This window comes from Triturus cristatus, chromosome 6, assembly GCF_964204655.1.
Source record: "Triturus cristatus chromosome 6, aTriCri1.1, whole genome shotgun sequence".
Taxonomy (NCBI): Eukaryota; Metazoa; Chordata; class Amphibia; order Caudata; family Salamandridae; genus Triturus; species Triturus cristatus.
The window spans coordinates 1,091,534,537-1,091,553,030 of record NC_140589.1 but is presented as its reverse complement, the minus strand read 5'-3'; the positions used below and the strand labels follow the sequence as shown (position 1 = coordinate 1,091,553,030).

At 46.0% G+C, this 18,494-nt stretch overlaps 1 protein-coding gene across 3 annotated transcripts in view; it reads right to left on the bottom strand.

Moving 5' to 3' along the window:
- LYST (lysosomal trafficking regulator) overlaps nucleotides 1–18,494 on the bottom strand; it is a 3,752,809-nt gene that overhangs the window by 957,530 nt on the left and 2,776,785 nt on the right. For all 3 annotated transcript variants that reach the window (XM_085611970.1, XM_085611971.1, XM_085611972.1), the window contains one exon: nucleotides 6,454–6,506. In XM_085611970.1, coding sequence (XP_085468096.1) covers nucleotides 6,454–6,506 — 53 coding nt within the window. The remainder of the gene's footprint in view (nucleotides 1–6,453; nucleotides 6,507–18,494) is intronic.

Genomic DNA, 18,494 nt, shown 5'->3' with positions numbered 1-18,494 from the left:
ATGTGGAGCCCGGACTCCGTCGGAGACCAGAGGTCTCTGATCTCTGCCTCTCCCATGTGGCTGCCTCATCCCAGAAGGGATGCGTCTGTCACCACTGTGTGCTCTGGTTGGAGAAGGGAGAGGGATTTGCCGTTGAACCAATCTCGGTTCGTGAGCCACCACTGCAATTGTTGTGCAGTGTCCTCCGAGATCTGGACACAATCGGACAGATTCCCCTGATGCTGCACCCACTGGAGCTTCAGGTCCCACTGAAGAGACCGCATATGCCATCTGGCATGATCGACCAGCAGGATGCAGGAGGCCATGAGGCCCAGCAGCCTCAAAGTCATCCTGACCGAAACCCGGGATAGAGGCTGAAAGATCGGAATCATAGCCCGAATATCCCAGACTCGCTGTTCGGGAAGATAAACCGGAAACCGCGTTGTGTCCAGAACAGCTCCGATGAAGAGGAGCTTCTGAGAGGGAATCAGGTATGACTTCGGCACATTGATGGAGAACCCCAGCGAATGCAGGAGGTCGACTGTAGTCTGGAGGTGGAAGACGACTGCCTGGGGCGAGCCTGCCTTCAACAGCCAGTCATCGAGATAGGGGAAGACTGAAAACCCCGGTCTGCGCAGGTGAGCTGTGACCACCGCCATCACTTTCGTGAACACCCAAGGGGCGCCGGTAAGGCCAAAGTGTTTGTGGCCTACTGTGAACTGCAGGATAACGCCGGTGGGCCGGCAGGACGGTGATGTGAAAATAAGCGCCCTGCAAGTCCAACGCTACCATCCAGTCTCAAGGGTCGGGGGCAGACAAGACCTGACCGAGCGGCAACATCTTGAACTTCTCCTTCCGGAGAAAGCGGTTGACGTTCTGAGATCCAAGATAGGACACAAGCCATTTTTCTTCTTGGGCAACAGAAAGTAGTGGGAATAAACCACGACCTACTTCTGGGACAGAAATGCACTCAATGGCTCCCTTGGCCATGGGAGCCGTAACTTCCTGTTGGAGAAGGCCCAGGTGATCCTCTGACATGTGGTGGTATTGAGGCAGAATGGCAGGAGGGGTAGCCTCGAAGGGAAGGGAGTAGCCCCTTCGGACTATCGGCAAAACTCACCTGTCCGACGTGATGGTGCACCAGTGGGGGAGTTGATGGTGGATCCTGCCGCCCACTGGCGTTTGATAGGACTGAAATTTCGGACTATGAAGGTTTGGAGGCTGCTGCAGAGGTGGAGTTGGTGGACTGGCCTCCTGAAATACAGCAGTGGTTCCCACGTCCCCGGGAAGATTGGAAAACTTGCTGCGGCCTGTGGCTCTGGGCGGGACGTAGTGGGGCATCCATTCCGTAGCCACGAAAGGGGTGAAAAGCAGACTGCGCAGGGTGGCTAGAGAGGCCCAAGGACTTGGCCGTTGCCCTTGAGTCTTTGAAATGCTCTAGAGCGTTGTCTGCTTTGTCGCTAAAAAGGTGACGGACACCAAAAGGCATGTCCATGAGGGTATTTTGAACATTCCCTGAAAAGCCAGTTGACCTCCTCCAGGCCTAGCAACGAAGGGCTACTGATGTGGAAATTGTCCTGCCTAGAGAGTTGGCGATATCCAGCCCACAATGGATAGTAAACTTTACCGCATCCCTTCCGGCGGCAATAGCCTGGGAGAGCTCTGTCCAGGCCTCCTCCGGACACTGAGCCAGCACCTGCGCAACCGTATCTCACACAGAGTGGGAATAACAGCCCAAAAAACATGCAGTGTTTACCAACCGCAGTCCCAAGCTGGCGGAAGAGAAAATCTTCTTTACAAGATGATCCACCTTCTTGGATTCCCTTTCCGGTGGAGCAGTAGGGGAGGCGCCCTCGGAAGTGGAAGCTTGGACTACCAAGCTCTCTGAGGTGGGGTGTTGGGAGAGGAAAGTGGGGTTGCCTGGAGCCAGGTGGTGGCATTGGGCAATCATCCTATCCACGGGAGCCCCCGTGTTGGGACTTAACCAAGTGCCCAAAAGGACGTTGGTAAGGGCCTCACTAAATGGCAGCAGGGGCTGCAAAGAGCTCGCAGCCGGCTGAAGCACCTCTGTCACGAGGTTAGTCCTGAGCCGCCACCGTAGAAAGCTCGAGGTTGAGAGCCTCAGCCGCCCTACGCAAAACCACTGCATATGACGCTTCCTCCTCCGTAGCCACGGTAGGAGGAGACAACATGCCAAGTTCAGGGAAGGTGTCTAGACCACTGGCATCCCCCAGTCCCTCTCTCCAGTTGTGTGGAGAGTCTAGCTGATCAGTCAAAGGGTCACCTGATCCCACCCAGTCCTCATCCTCTGGGTGCCAATCTGGCTGAAAAGGGACCACAGGAGTGAACAGGGGCACAAAAACCCCTATCGGCGCTGGGTCCACATCGGGATGGAGGCCGGGGTCGACGCCGGCCGGGGACACGACCAGCGTCGGTTGTGGTGCCGGAAGAAGCGGTGCCCGTGAAGCTGTACTAAGGTCAACCGGCATCGTTCCGGATACAGGGACGGATCCACGGGGGCTTGCAGAGCCAACAGCGGAGAAGGACTAAGCCCCCCCAAACGAGACCGCAGGGCCAGAAGGCGCGCCGGCGGGTTCGGGCTGACCAAAGATGGCATGCATCGCCTCGTAAAATTTACGTAGCTGTCCAGGAGTCGCTATGGATCTCGGGATGGGAGGGAAGCCCGGAGGCGACTCTTCAGGCTCCGCGCGCTGAAGACCGAGGGGGAGAAGCCAAAGACCCACGATGCTTCTTTGACTTCTTCTTGTGCTTCGACTTACCCGACCCCGAGTGCTAAGACTTTGAAGATTTGGATGAGTGATGATGGCTCTGCGACCGGTCCCTTGACCTCCTTTGCGACCGGGACCTCGAACGGCTTGGGGTCGTGGTCGCGCTCCAGGCAAAAGAGGCACACGCGGTGTGGATCCGTAACTGACATCAGTCGGCTACAGGACCTGCAGGCCTTCCAGCCTGGCATCCCTACGTGCACCAGAAGTCGTAGACTCAAAAAAGACGTCGACAAAAGTCGCTCAAAAATTTCAGTCAAAAAGTGACTGGAGGTACCACTCTCTCCAGATCTGCGCTGGCTGGCGCGAAAAAACAAAGAACTGACATCAGTGCGCAAGGGCGGCGTCTAAGTAGCTCCCTCAATGTCATCACAACGTCAACGACGGATGCGGAGCCGACCGACACCACCTTTCGTCGCGCAGAGGTACTGCTGACGCAAAAACTTTCCGAATGCAGTCTGACACCTGGGGCTAATTCTAAGGTAAGGAATTTATAACTGACGTGTTTCTTTCAGATTGTATTTGTTTATGAATGAGGATACAGACCCTCGCCTTGAGTAAGTACTGTAGGAGGAGTCTGTGAGTACCCCACTTGGCAGCAAATGTGTGCGTTTTCCCAGGTGCTGTTTTTCCTGAAGGTAAGCAATATCTATACCATGGTGGTCCAGGTAGGAGAACACCAGTTTACCTTTACGTGGATTATTGATGCCTCTGATGTTCCAGGATCGCAAAGTCAGTTTTTAATGAGTTGTGCCAGTCATGTCGCATAATGAAAAAGACAGTGATCACCCAGATAACCTGGGCTGCAGGTATGTTTTGTATGACGTAAACTAGATGCCTAAGCTGTTTAAACCAAACTAAAAAGCATAAAACAGAAACCTGTTCCCACCCTCCCCAATTCCTCCCCGAGTACCCCAACTGTTAATGCTGATTTCCCGAAAACTCTTCCAATGAAAAGGTGGTGATAAACACCATGAGAAAGAGCAATGCTCCATTGAGCCATTCACGCCATACTGACTAGTATCCTGTAAGAGTATGACGAAAACAGGGCTCTTGGGAGTGTTCTGGAAAACAACTGACAGACCCAGATTAGTCTTTCTCATGAAGGTTCATGAAAGTTCAAATGTTATTCATGCTCTCCCTTCTGTCGTTGGACCCAGCATCTACATTCGGTGGCAGCTTGCCGCATTCTCCGGCAGAGGTAGAACCAACCACGGACCAGCACCTCCACCCAGGTCTCTGTGTTTAAAGTGTTTTTTGCTAAAAGAACTGGCATCAGCGGAGTTGGCGAACATATGGGGTTTACAATCCATGGCAACCTTTAGTTGTGCTGGGTAAAGCATTCTGCACCATAGTCCCTTGGTACGCAGCATCTTTTTCCAGTCTGTGAATTTCCTATGGGCTTCCTGTACTGACTGGATAAAATCTGGAAAAACAGATCTGGCTGAAACTTTGTAGTGAAACGGTCCCTTCTCACAGGCTGGGCGAAGAAGTGTCACGATTGCGGAAATTTAGCAGCTGAGCTATCAGGGACTGCAGCGGAGTGTCAGGTGGTGGACACTGTCTGAGGGATTTATGTTCCCTTTCAACCAAAAAGGTCAAGAAGAACTGTTCCACACCAAAGAGCTACACAAACAGCTGCTCTACCAATGTGTCAGCCGGCTCATTGACGTGGTCTCAGCAATCCCAGAAATCCGTGTATTACTATGAACAGGCTTCCAAATCGTCATTTTTTTACACCACTTGAGATAGCAGCTTCTCCATTTTATTCAACCGATCTGCATGTGTACCCCTGTCATCCTTCAGATCAGAAAAGCACTGTTCTGCATCGTCCAACCACCCAGGCTGTCTGTCCAGTCTTTCCATAAATCCGTCGAGTCATGAGGCTAGGGTTCGATCTTTTAGGCAATAAACTGCAGCCCGCTGCGCAGTTCTTGCAGGAGGATTTAATTTCCCCCACTGTCAGGGCCCTCCATAGATTCCTCCTCATTGTCCACGCCCAGAGTAGATCTACGCGCAGCCGTCTTGGTTTCAAAGTATGGTTTGGCCAGTTTCGAGTCACGCTTCCCCATGATGTTAAGGAAGAGCGCTGCCACTGAAAGGAGACTGTGATAGGCAGGCAGTTGGCAAGTTATCTGGGGAGATACAAGTTGGCAGATCAGCACAGGAAGCGGCACTCTCCAATTGTAGAGGGCCTCAGCATGTGCCGGGTTAGAAAGTTAGGGTCAGCGTGGGCTATACTTACAGTGAGCCACAGCGCAGTGGATCACCCGAGGGTCTGGACATCGGCGTCATCAAGTGACAGGCCTTTCTCATGGTTGCATTGACCCTACAGGCTCAGCCACGGGCCCAAAAGCACCATGACAGCGGGTACCAGCCAATACCTGCCCAGAAAATATCATGACTTAAATTGAATTGGCTTAACCAATTAAACAACGCTTTTCAATTTTCAAGCTTTTCTCTCAGTGTTCCTTCAAGTTGGGCCACACAGACACTTTGCAATCTTTGGCCATACTAGGAGACTTGACAGAAAAGGCAAGTGGAGTTCGGAAGGCACCAAATTGCTGAGGGCTTAAGCATGGCCATACTAAGGGCCCTGTTTGCTACTTTGCTGCTTGGGAGTAAGTTGGGATACAGTTGCCATATAAGTGACAAACGTCAGAGGAAGAGAGAGTTGCTTGGTACTGCTGACAAACTCATACAAAAATTCACACATCACCTTCAACTCCAACTTGCTCGCTTACCCAGCTAATGCTTGTGCTCTTGTGAGTAAATCCTCATAAGAGGCATTATAGCTATCCTTTATCTTCAAACATAGTCATCATTTTTGGTTTGAAATGTCATCCTTTCAGAGAACAAGGCGAGTGCTAGGACATTGAAAGGAGAACAGTTTTCAGATAAACCACCCTCTATTACTTTTCTCCGGACCTCTTTGAAGTAGCAGGCTGAAAAAATGTGAAGTATAGAGAGGGAGAGAGTAGAGGAGAAGAATCACCTTTACTGCCAGAATGGGGCTATCTACGGTGCCTGCTCTTTGGCTGACCATCTCCAGTGACCCTTGGTTCAGCAACAAATTGCACTGTTGCGAAACTATGAAATTTGAGACATTAAACTTTGCGTTTTTAAGGGATAAAATTAAGTTGTATCCTGCAAAACCCAACACTGTGTTTTTCTGGAAGAAATGGGAGGTTTAGTGTGCTTCCCATGTTTTTCTCGAGGTCTGTAAGTCATTCACTTGCATTTAAATTTGAGATCTGGGAAGGGTAATCTATCTATCCCTGTACACTCCGCCACAACGACTGGAAACTTTGCCTGCAAGACCTTCGGTGCACGCTGAAGAGAGGGGCCTCATGTCAGAGGAGGATTTGTTAATATATTTATTTTGGTGCTGCTTTCTGTTTAGCTAAATACCGAATTGTTTGACCTGATTAGACGCTATTAGTATATTTTCCTTGGTAAGTAATAATTACTGAGGGAATTAAGAATACATTTTATCACAACAGCCTTTTAGCTTTACACTTGTGTTTTGCAAAAATGAGACTGCTCACTGGAAGGAGATATTCTTATTTTTGAAAGAAACTCGTTATTATGCACACTTAACAAATTCTCTGTGAGTAAAATCAGAATTCCTTGTGAAACATGTAGACATATAGGTAGAAAACCAATAGTATGATATGCTAGCACTTACAGAGTTTTCCAATTTCTCAGAATTGTCTTCAACAAAATACATCCCTGTTTTTCCTGTGGATGAAAGTGAAATGAAGCATCAATTTTATTTTTTATTTTTACAACTGTGGGAGAAGTCATTAAACCACAAATCAAAATTGCTACGAAATTTGTCATCTACTGAAACGCTGGAAGAACAAAGTAGAAGCCAGAATGACAGACAACATTACATACAAAGTCAAACATAGAATCTTCAAATGTTGAGTCATATCAAGTACTGTACACCAGGTACAACAAAGTCATTCAGGTCAGATATTCATGCAGACTATACAGCAAAATATGAATAAACTACAAGAGTTAAGTAAACATGTAAATATGGGTGTAATCAAAATATGAACATTCATGCACAACCAACAGTGCGCCTTGAAGGACCTCCACATCTTTCTTTTTCTGCTCTAAGTCAGACAAATTGCTTTATTTTTTCTCTTATACCTTTTTAGGTCTGGCCTTTGACAGTGCGCCTGCGACGGATTAGTGCTAAAAGAGAAAGTACTTAGAGTGGGCTTTGGGCCCACTATAACCATTGGCACATTCCATCAGCCTCTTTACCCACTGTCTAGAGACTTGGTCAATTAACCTTGGCTCAATTCAGTGCCGTATTTGTCAGTCACCTAATGCTTGGCTGCTTCAGTGTATCCCTTCACTCTCCCTCAAGTGTTTGTATTGAACTGCACAAGGGACTACTTTACAATTTTAGCCTCTTCTAGCCGCTCCTGCTGGCTCCCTGCCAAGTGTCTCAATCTAATGTACTAACGCTGCATGAGTAAACACCTTAAACCCAGACGCAGTGGCTTTGGGATGCTTGTTGGCCTCAGCCATAACATTTTGCTGTGCACATACATACTGAGTGGGCTTTGGCATACCCCCAGCAGTGATTGGCTTTTTTTGGGTGCCCCTACCCCAATAAGCATTGGTTCACTGAGTAGTCTTTTATATTTTGCATACATACATGTCATTTCAAAGATGTTTATATTTTTTGGGCACATTTTAACAGTGGTGCAACACATAGCAGAACTAGGCTGTAGCTGTACATGCACTATCTTGGGGCTTTGGCCTTTATTGCTGCTCCTGGAAACCCAGAGTGCCTGTCATCTTGCTTTCTGCTCCTGCTGCATGCTATTCACAATGCCTCTTGCACACCAGTAGGTTATTGGCTTCTGCTCACAATACAGTCAGATTTCCTGGCTGCTTCTCTGCCACTACCCCAGGTCTTAAGACCCTGCTATTGTAATGCACAGATCCTCCTTCACTGGCTTAAGCTTATCTCTCAAAGTGCCAATGGTAGAGAAGCCAAGGGCATCTTCCTGTTTGTGCTAGAATCCCTACCTATGCTTCCCTTTACCTTTCCTGGAATAATGTCCCTGCCCTTCTACCTCTTCTTTGTGGAAATCTACATGCAATCCTTCCAAAGAATCACTGACTAGTTCCTTAATGCCACTGATGGTTTGGCCAGTCACCAATTCTAGATGGTTCTTAAAAAAATCACCTAGTGGTTTTTGTCATTTCGTTTCTTGGTTTACTTCACTGCTACTCCACAGTGGTTACCACAGAACTGCCATTGACCATATGCTATAGCTGGTCATGTAATGGTTGCTCCTCTGTTGCTCCATTGTGGCCCTCAAAGAATATGCTGTGGCTGACTGTAAAATACCCATTTCTAAGGATTGCTTCTATGCTGCTCCTGGATGGAGCCACTCAGACATACACCATCGACAGTAGTGGATATATAATGCCCATTCCTGCGGCGTGTTCCTCGATTCCTGAGGTATAAACCTTGGCTATCCTAGAAATGGTCACCTCTCTCTGTTGCTACCCCGCAGTAGACCCATCATAGCATACAGTGTAAATGATTGAGAAATGCTAATTTTTAAAGTTTGTTCCCTGACATAAATGGATGGACTCCATGGCTGATGGTATAACTGGGGAGAGGATGTAGCCTTACGGCTGGAGCGGTCGACCTCAAAGCTGGGAAACTGGGTTCGAGTCTCGCCAACGAAGCTCAACACCATGTGATTCTGGGCAAATCACTTAATCTCCCAGTGCCTAACAAAAATGAATGTGTCCATCTGTAACGAAACCGGGGCTCTTGTAAAGCGCTCTGATACCTGATATCTTCGGGTCTAGTTCGCGCTATATAAAACTCTAAAAAAAAAATTAGGGAAAAATAATGCCTTTTTCTTTGGGTAGCTCAAGTGCTCTTCCTACGTGGATTCCAGAGGACTTGCATCACCTGACTGTACCGCCAAAGGTTGCGTCATTCACCTCTAGACACTCCCTGTGGCCAAACCAAATGTTGTTTAATCCATATGACAAATAAAACTACACTACAGGACCCAGCACCACATCCATCCAATCGAACATCAAACAACTATTATACACATCCAAACGAGCAATCAACCAGAAACTACACGCTAGTACTCTCATACGATACCATAAAGTCCAGCGAATTCCAAGAGGACTCAGAATTGCCCTAAAGTCTACCCTGTGCAAAAACAACTCACGGTTTTCTGAAAAATGGGAAGCGATCCTCAACAAATGCTCCTTGGATTTAATACTACTTATTGTGGAAGAATTATCCATACTACTTGAAGACCTTAACAAAGAACTTGATGAACTCCGGCAAGAAGTCTCCAACAAAATGTCAGACACAGATTGGAATGCCACTTTAGCAGACCTTAATAAACAACTGGATGACTACACTAAAGAGATCAACGAAAGAAAACTAAGAAAATTCAAACGTGACAATTTGGATTACAAATTAGGAGAGGTATATACTTGGGCCGAGGCTTACGCCTACAAAAGACATCAACGCAAACAAACTGGACAAAGATCTGAGACAGATGCTACGTCCTCTGATGATTCTTCTTCCAGGGACAGAGTTCCCAGAACTTTTTCAACCTCACAGTCAACAGAAAGACCAGCCGAAACAGGAGATCTACAATCAGCAGCCAATGAGGAGTCTACCACCAGTGCACCCAGACAACCGCATTTTTTAGGGGCAGGCACCAGACCACTAGAAGATCCAGGAGGAAAAACACACACAAAATCGGTAGCGAAGAACACACGCAGCCAGAAAGCCTTGTGATCAACATCTCCAGCTATGATCTTACTAAACTCGAAACTACGACTTTACAAAAAGGAACTTCTTTTGTTCCCACTTACCATTCAAACGCATTGGAGACTGAAATCAGCCTCTTTAAGTTCCTGCGTGTTCTCAGACTCAAACACTACTTTAACAACATACTGAAACTACCGGACATTCCAAGACAAAACACCTTGCTAGGACTTCGGAATAAAAGCACCTACAACGCACCGACTAGTCATAAAGTACTTGATGCTTTTGAGACAATCGTCTTAAAGGAGCTCCAAAAAATTGGTTACCACAACAAAAAGAAATTTAAGAATATCACCAAAAAAGAAGAACAAATTCTTAATACACTCGCCAACAGGTCTGAAATTACCATCCGTCAAGCTGACAAAGGAGGGGCACTAGTAATCATGGATACAACCTTCTACGTTGAAAGTGTGGATGAACATGTCAAGGATGTACGAACATACATGCCCGTACCTAGTGACCCTACAAATAACTTTCTTGACATTCTCAAAACCATCATTAACACCGCTCTTGAAAACGGTACCATTTCTGAAGAAGACAAAAAATACCTCATCAAAACCAATCCATCCACTCCTTACATCTACATGCTGCCCAAGATCCATAAGCATGCCACAAAACCTCCGTTCAGACCTATTGTTTCCACCATTAATTCACTCCATGAACCTATTGGAAAATATTTGGATAAACATCTCCAGGCTTCAGTACAATCTATGACTACCTACATAAAGGACACTACTGATTTCCTTAACATCTTGGAATCCATCCGCGGATCGATAACCACAGATACCATCTTATGTACAATTGATGTGAAATCCCTTTACACTTCCATTCCACATGATAAAGGGATTGAAGCCATTGAATCTTGTTTGATCAACACAGACAAACCAAATGATCTCAAAGTGTTCCTTATGGAACTGATGCATTTCACGTTGTATCACAGCTATTTTGAATGGTCTAACATTTTCTACATCCAATGTTCAGGCACTTCCATGGGAAATTGCGCTGCCCCATCGTACGCAAATCTGTACATGTACAGATTTGAATTGGATAACATCTTAACCAACAATGACTGGATTGAACACCTGATCCTCTATAAAAGGTACATAGATGACATTTTTCTTTTGTGGAATGGTCCAATTCAACAACTGGAATCTCTCATTTCAACACTCAATACCATCGATCAACGCATTGAATTCACTCATCTCACCAACACAGAATCCATAACTTTCTTGGACACTCGTGTTACCATCCAACAAGGCAATCTTACTACCCAAGTGTACACAAAACCCACAGATCGCAATAACCTTCTTCACTTTCACAGTTTCCACCAGCCATCACTCAAAAATCACCTGCCATATTCACAACTACTCCGACTAAAAAGGATCTCCAGTACCAATGATCTGTACGAGTCCAGTAGAAACACGTGCATTTCTAAATTCAAACAACGTAAATATCCGAGTGACATTTTGGAAAAAGCAATACTGAAGACGGACAGACTCTCTCGACAAACACTCCTTCAACCCAAACAACCAACGTCTACACCGCAGAGAATGACATTCGTGTCCAAATACTCCACCGAGAGTTTTACCATCAAGAAAACTATACTGAGATATTGGCCCATGTTAAGCACTGAGGCGGACTTCAACAACATTTTCGAGATACCTCCCAGATTTGCGTATCAACGATCACGCAATCTTAAACAAATCCTCTCCAAAACTCGGGATTCTACCACAAGTCCTTATAAAGGTACTCAACCCTGTCTCAATTGTGGTAACTGTAATTGCATCATTAAGGGATCCACAATCCAACATCCACTACATGGTTACCCCATTAAGCTCAGAGTCACTGCCACCTGCAACAGCCAAAATGTCATTTACCTACTGAAATGCCCATGTGGCCTTGTATACGTGGGCAAAACCGAAAGAAAAATTCGCATTCGAATAAACGAACACAAAAGCAACATAAGAACGCAACAGACCAAATCACCCATTGCGACTCACTTTCATGAACATCACCATAACATTTGTCAACTCCGCTTCCTGATTCTTGAACAGGTTCCTATATTGAAAGGACGAGATAACAACAGATTTCTGTTACAGAGAGAAATTTATTGGATCCACAAACTGAATTCCACCCAGCCTAAGGGTTTGAATGAACGTTATGATTTAGGCTGCTACTTGTAATCTGACCTCCTACATCGAAGAGCTGATGATTGTATACAACATGTACCTCTGGATTTCACTGTCCACTTACTTACTGCTCGAATGTGACCAGGTTTCCCTCCAATTTATTTCACGTTGCTTTATTACATTTATTACAGTTTCTTCTTGTAACATTTTGTGTTTTTACACCACTCACTCCTCTTTCACTCTTTTTACATTCTTCCAGTCCCCCCGTGGACTCCTTTCTCTCATATCGGTGATTTATTCTCTCCGTCTGTTTTACGAACTACAAATCTATCTTCTATGTCCATCACTGTAGTTCACGTATACGCGCGATTCACTCTCTTTTAAATGGTCACGTCCCTCGATCACCTGATCACGATTTACTAACCCCACTACTGCCGCAGCACTCGTGAGCGACGTCTTGCCAAGTGATGGGAATTTGATTTCAAGATTAGAACGTAAGTGAATACCCCGTGCGTTGAGACCGCTCGATATGAGCTTCCCACCGACCCACTGTTTACCTCAGCGACCCACGTTTCATTTAATGGATATTTACCCTTTGACCTTTGTAAACTCACACTCTATTAGTTTTTCCTCCTTCGGACATAGCATGTTTGTTCGTCACCAAGACACTCCTTAACCACGCGTTTCTTAGCCATCAGCACTGTTTGACTTCATTTACCAACGTCAACACACCCGGTGGTTTATTACGGAAACCTGTTGTCATTTGATCACGTTTATCCGCACTACCAGCTTCTTTCACTTTTGAATTCAAAAACTTTATTGTTGCACCGCAGTTCGCTGCATAAGTCATGCTTTAATTTGTCTTGTTGTAAATTGTTATGTACCTTTAACGTGATAAATGAGTGCTACTCCCTTGTCTCCTCCACAGTGCCGCCCCTGATGAAGGGCTCCAACGGCCCGAAATGCATTGGGCATTTGATTAATGAATACCTGAACTCTTGATATATGAGTTGAGATTGATAGAATGATGATAATTCTACATCTTTGAATGAACGTTACAAATAAATTCAATTGACCTTGAATTACCGATTTCAGTTTTTGGAACTATACCTATGGACAAGGAGAATTGATTCTCTCTTTTGAGTGCAACGAGTGACACCCTCCCCCTCCAGGAGTGTGCTTACCCTATTTTCATTGGTCCCAACCCAGGGGGACAGACTCGCTTTGCACCTATAACTTGATTAACTTTACTACTTTGTTTAAAACACGGAGTGCGCCCATTTCTGTTTCTTTCTTATCGTGACTGTAAAATACCCATTTCTAAGGATTGCTTCTATGCTGCTCCTGGATGGAGCCACTCAGACATACACCATCGACAGTAGTGGATATATAATGCCCATTCCTGCGGCGTGTTCCTCGATTCCTGAGGTATAAACCTTGGCTATCCTAGAAATGGTCACCTCTCTCTGTTGCTACCCCGCAGTAGACCCATCATAGCATACAGTGTAAATGATTGAGAAATGCTAATTTTTAAAGTTTGTTCCCTGACATAAATGGATGGACTCCATGGCTGATGGTATAACTGGGGAGAGGATGTAGCCTTACGGCTGGAGCGGTCGACCTCAAAGCTGGGAAACTGGGTTCGAGTCTCGCCAACGAAGCTCAACACCATGTGATTCTGGGCAAATCACTTAATCTCCCAGTGCCTAACAAAAATGAATGTGTCCATCTGTAACGAAACCGGGGCTCTTGTAAAGCGCTCTGATACCTGATATCTTCGGGTCTAGTTCGCGCTATATAAAACTCTAAAAAAAAAATTAGGGAAAAATAATGCCTTTTTCTTTGGGTAGCTCAAGTGCTCTTCCTACGTGGATTCCAGAGGACTTGCATCACCTGACTGTACCGCCAAAGGTTGCGTCATTCACCTCTAGACACTCCCTGTGGCCAAACCAAATGTTGTTTAATCCATATGACAAATAAAACAAAACGTTTCACATGCACTAAAAAAAATGGAGATTCACTTTTAGCACTGCAGACCTAGTTACCAGGCTTTACTGTGTAACATACAAAATATGTTTAACTGTAACTTTTCCAGATAAGAAAGTGTCTATTCGCACAAAGAGAGAGACATAGGTTGCAGGAAATCCACCATTACACATATCCTGCCAGTATTATCTAGGTTATGCCTGTAGCTTTGTTTCTTTGACCAGAGCCCATCCCATGGATTTGTAGAGGTTTGAGATTAATCTTGGGTGATTAATCTCTAAACGATTGATGTAGGAATCCTATTTCTTGGATTTTTCAATTACTTTATGGCATTTTTTGTGTGGGGAGGGGAATATTCTGAGTTTACTCCTGGAAATCCCTTTTTCAATCACTTATTTTTATTTACGAATGAGTAAGACTAAAACCATGCATCCTTAGTGCCTTTTCCTTAACTTTTTCCGTAACCCCATTTATCCATACCTTTCATTAACTACCTACATCATTTTTTTATACACTTACCGCCTGCAACCATCCATATCCCTTATCTTTTTTCATAATCCCTACATGTTATGTACATATTGCCATTTCCATTATTCGATTCCCTAATATTTACCTTTACCCTAGAAAATGTTGTTAGCTTGTTTTATTCTTACAAGTAAATTGCCCTGAAATTTGTGTCCCAGGAAAAATTATCTGAGAAAATCACGTCACAATCACAGATCCCTTTGAGAAATCTATCTGTGGTATGGCTGATTTGGTGCAACATAAAACAAAGAAAAATACTTATCTAGGTATAAGGTATTCCTGGTGGATACTATATCTTTTTGCAGATTTCTTAATTAATCAATATTTTCCATGCACCAGCCCAGATCTGGAAATTTGTCCCTTCACTAACAGATTTCAAGCACCACCAGATAGTGCCATGTGACTTCAATTGTAGCCTAGTCTGTCCCTGACGAATGAACAGTGGCACAAATATGGTACTGCCTTCAGCTCCTATCATTTTTTACATCTCTTGTCTTTCCAGTCTTCTGATATCCACCTCCCCCACGTGATGCCCTCCACCCAGTAGTGATGCATCCGTCATCACAGTTAGCCTGTGGTGGGAAAGGGAGAGTGGCATGATTCAGGCCAAACTGTGATCAGACAATCACCACTACAGATCTTGAGCTGCGCCCTTCGATATCTTGATGGTGTGAGAAAAAAAGCATTGATGTAGGGACCATTGGGACTTCAAGTTCTATCAAACAGGGCTTGCATGTGCGAACTGGCATGGTTGACAAAGAGGCTGCATAGAGCTAAGAGACCAAGAGCTTCAGAGCCACCTTCATCTGCAGTCAAGATTGAGCCTGAAATGTTGATAATAGCCAAAATGTCCTGGACTTGTTGCTACGGGGGGAATGCTCTGAACTCTACTGTGGTCTGGATCGCCTCAAAGAATGGAAGCATCTGAGAAGGAATCACATGGGACTTTGGCTCATTCATCATGGAACCCAACAATATTAAAATGTCTGCCACTGTGCAGAGTTGGTCCACGGCTGACTGTGGTTAATCTACCTTTAGCAATCAGTCATTGAGGCACAGGAATTCAGCAGCTCCCAACCTCTGATAGGCAGTGAACACAACGTCACTTTGTGAGCACGGAGAGGCACTGATTAGGCTAAAGCTAGCGTGGCACACTGAAAATCCTCCTGGCTCACAGTGAACTGAAGGTAACACCTGTGGGACTGAAGGATGGGAATATGAAATTACGCATCCTGCAAGTTAAGCCACACCATCCAGTCACATGGGTGCAGAACAGATACAATCTGAACAATGTGAGCTCTTTGAATTTGTCATTCCACAGAAAGGTGTTCCAGACACAGAGGTCCAAGAAAGGCCTGAGGCAAGAGTCTTTTTTTCAGGAGGAGGAAATAACTAGAGTAACAACTTGCACCTTTCTCCAAGTCCGGTAACCTCTCTATTGCACCTTTAGAGAGCAAGAGGTGTACCTCCTGCAGCAGGACAGACAGATGTTCTTTTAAAATTTGCTCTGATGTGGGAGGGCTAGGCGGAAGGAGAGAAAAGTCATGGCATAGCCTTTTTTGAACAATTTGCAAGACCAATCGGTCAGATGTGGTGGAATGCCAATCCGGGAGGAGGTGCCCGATCCTGCCTTACACTGGTTGGTTATACGTGCAAACAGGTGTAATCACAATGATTATTTATGCACCACCAACAGTGTGTCTTGCAGGAACTCAACATCTTTCTTTTACTGCTATGAGCCAGATGACTTCCTTAACTTTTTCTCTCTTATTTGCGGCTGTCCTCCCCTTTTTAGGTCTGGGTTTTGAAGTTGCAGATGTCAACAGATTATTGCTAACTAAAGTGGTTTCTTGGGAGTAGTGGCGGGGAGAACAAACTAAAGTCATTTGTTGGTTGTTGTAGCAGGGGAGGTGGAGCTGGTTGACTAGCGCCCCTCCTGGCCTGCACGCTGCCTGCCGGATCCACATCTGCGGCCTCAAAAGGACTGGTCTTTGGCCAACCAACTATGTACGGTTACGATGACCGAGCGATACACCCACCAGAGGCATGTAGTGTAACTGACCTGAGATGATTTTCTGGTGTATTTGTCTGACCCCGCAAGGTCCTTGCTGATGCTTATGCCCAAAATAATTACCTTTGGTAAGCAATCTGGGATATGTATGAAGAGGCAGAAATCCGCCCTGTTCCTACTGGGAGCACTGCAGGGACTCCCATTGGGGCAACTCCCAGATATTGAGATACCATGGGTTACATACACCTTTCGGTATCTGGGAATAATGGTCATGCACAGGAACTTAACACTGACAGGTTACTGCTGAACACTAAAAGGAACGTGGATCCTTGAGTTACACTACCTCTATCAGAAGCAGGCAGGATACCGTGAGACTATAAAATACTGATGCTACCCAGTTGTTTGTATATCTTCCAATGCAGTATGTACCTGATTCCATGACATATACTTAAGACATTAAAGTCGCTTCTGACAACTATGGTCTGGGGTAAGAACAGATGCAGAGTACAAATGGAAATACCTCAATGCTCATATGAGCAGGGGGGACTAAGAGTGCCCGACTTACAGGAAAAAACAGTCTATGTGGCAAGAGGGTGCCCCCGTAAGTGGGTCGAGGTGTGGACCAAGTGGAATGATTTCAGAGGGGGCATCTGTGTGCCTCCTTCTATCGAGCAGGCAGACCCCGGGGATGTGTAATGTACCACTGCTCTGTACGCTCCGAAGGTTAAGACAGTGATGCGTAGGTCGCACCACCGGGAAGTAAGGTCAAAGGTGCTTGCAGTGTGGACAAAGGTGCTTGCAGTGTGGACCGTCACTTGGAAGGGTGGGGGGGGGGGGGGGGGAGTTTGGACTGTTAGATAAGTTTACGCCTGTTGGGGCGCATGCTTGTGTTCAAAGTGGTTCTAAGGGAAAATAAGACCTAAGGCATACGTCCCTCTTCCCTACAAACTTGATGCACTGTTTATTAACGCCGCCGTACCCCCGGGTTGACGGCACAGGGCTGTGTTATTGGTTACACATATAAGATTCCTTCTGCTGCCGGCCCACTGGGTTGTAGGCTGTCAGCCGTGTATTGTATGTCTCTGAATAAAGGTCTTTATAAAAAAAAAAAAAAGAGTGCCCGACTTGGAAGCATACTATTATGCAGCTCAGGTGCAATTGAGGTTGAATGGTGTAGGAGGGTGGAATCTGACTGCATGGTTACCCCCATTTTTTTCCTGGTGTTTTGCTGGTTTTCGACTAAGTTTGACTGGGATCCAACTAATCAGGACCCCAGTCTATCTGCTTTCTCCCTAAATTGGTTGTTCATGTACTTTAGGTACACTCCAGATTGGATTCTGGGGTACCCTTATCAGTACCTAGTATATGGTATACTATGTACCCAGGGCACAGGCACCCCAGAGGCCTCTCAGGGGCTGCAGCATATATTATGCCACCTCTGGGAGACCATTCAAAATTACACAACAGGTCTGCTAAAGCAACCTGTGCAAGGTGCTGCATGCACCCCTTACTTAGATATAGGTTCACTATATCTATCCCTATCACTGCACAAATAAACCCATCAGTCACCCCTATGGCAGGCCTTATCAATGCTGAAGGCAGGGTGCTGGGTTTTATGTGAGAGGGTGCCCATGCATGAGCAGAGCCCCTCTGCAGCCTTCGGAACCTATATTCCAGGGTTGTTTGTGATGCAGCCAGCCATATATACTTAAGTGCATTATAACCTCACGGTAAATGCTAACGTTAAAACTGCTGCAGGGACACATTTCGTGTTTGGTGTCAAATACCTTGGAATCATACCTCCGCACCAGTAACTGGTGTGGGAGGTATGATTCCACCCTACTAGAGGGAGAAATATGACAGCACCGGTACACCTGGTACCAGCTTTACTGACACTGGCATCACAAAATGGATGCTGCCAGCCACAGACACGAGTCTGCCCTCCTGCTGCTGGACGAAACTCCGGCAGGGGATGGCTGGACAATAGGTATCCTGTCACAGGGAGGAGTGACCACCTCCCAGACATGCTTTAGTGTATTGGGGCTGGGTGGGTGCACTCAGAGTGCTTTGATGTCTGCACTGGGGGCACATGTGGTGTCCCTGTGCATAGTCCAGCTCAAACCGGTTGCAGGGGCTATCAGCCCCTGCTCTGGCGCAAAACTGGACAAAGGACATGGGTGTAGCCACCCCTCTGTCCTGACCCTCCCATAGGTGGGTCCCCAGAGTTTGTCTCAGCC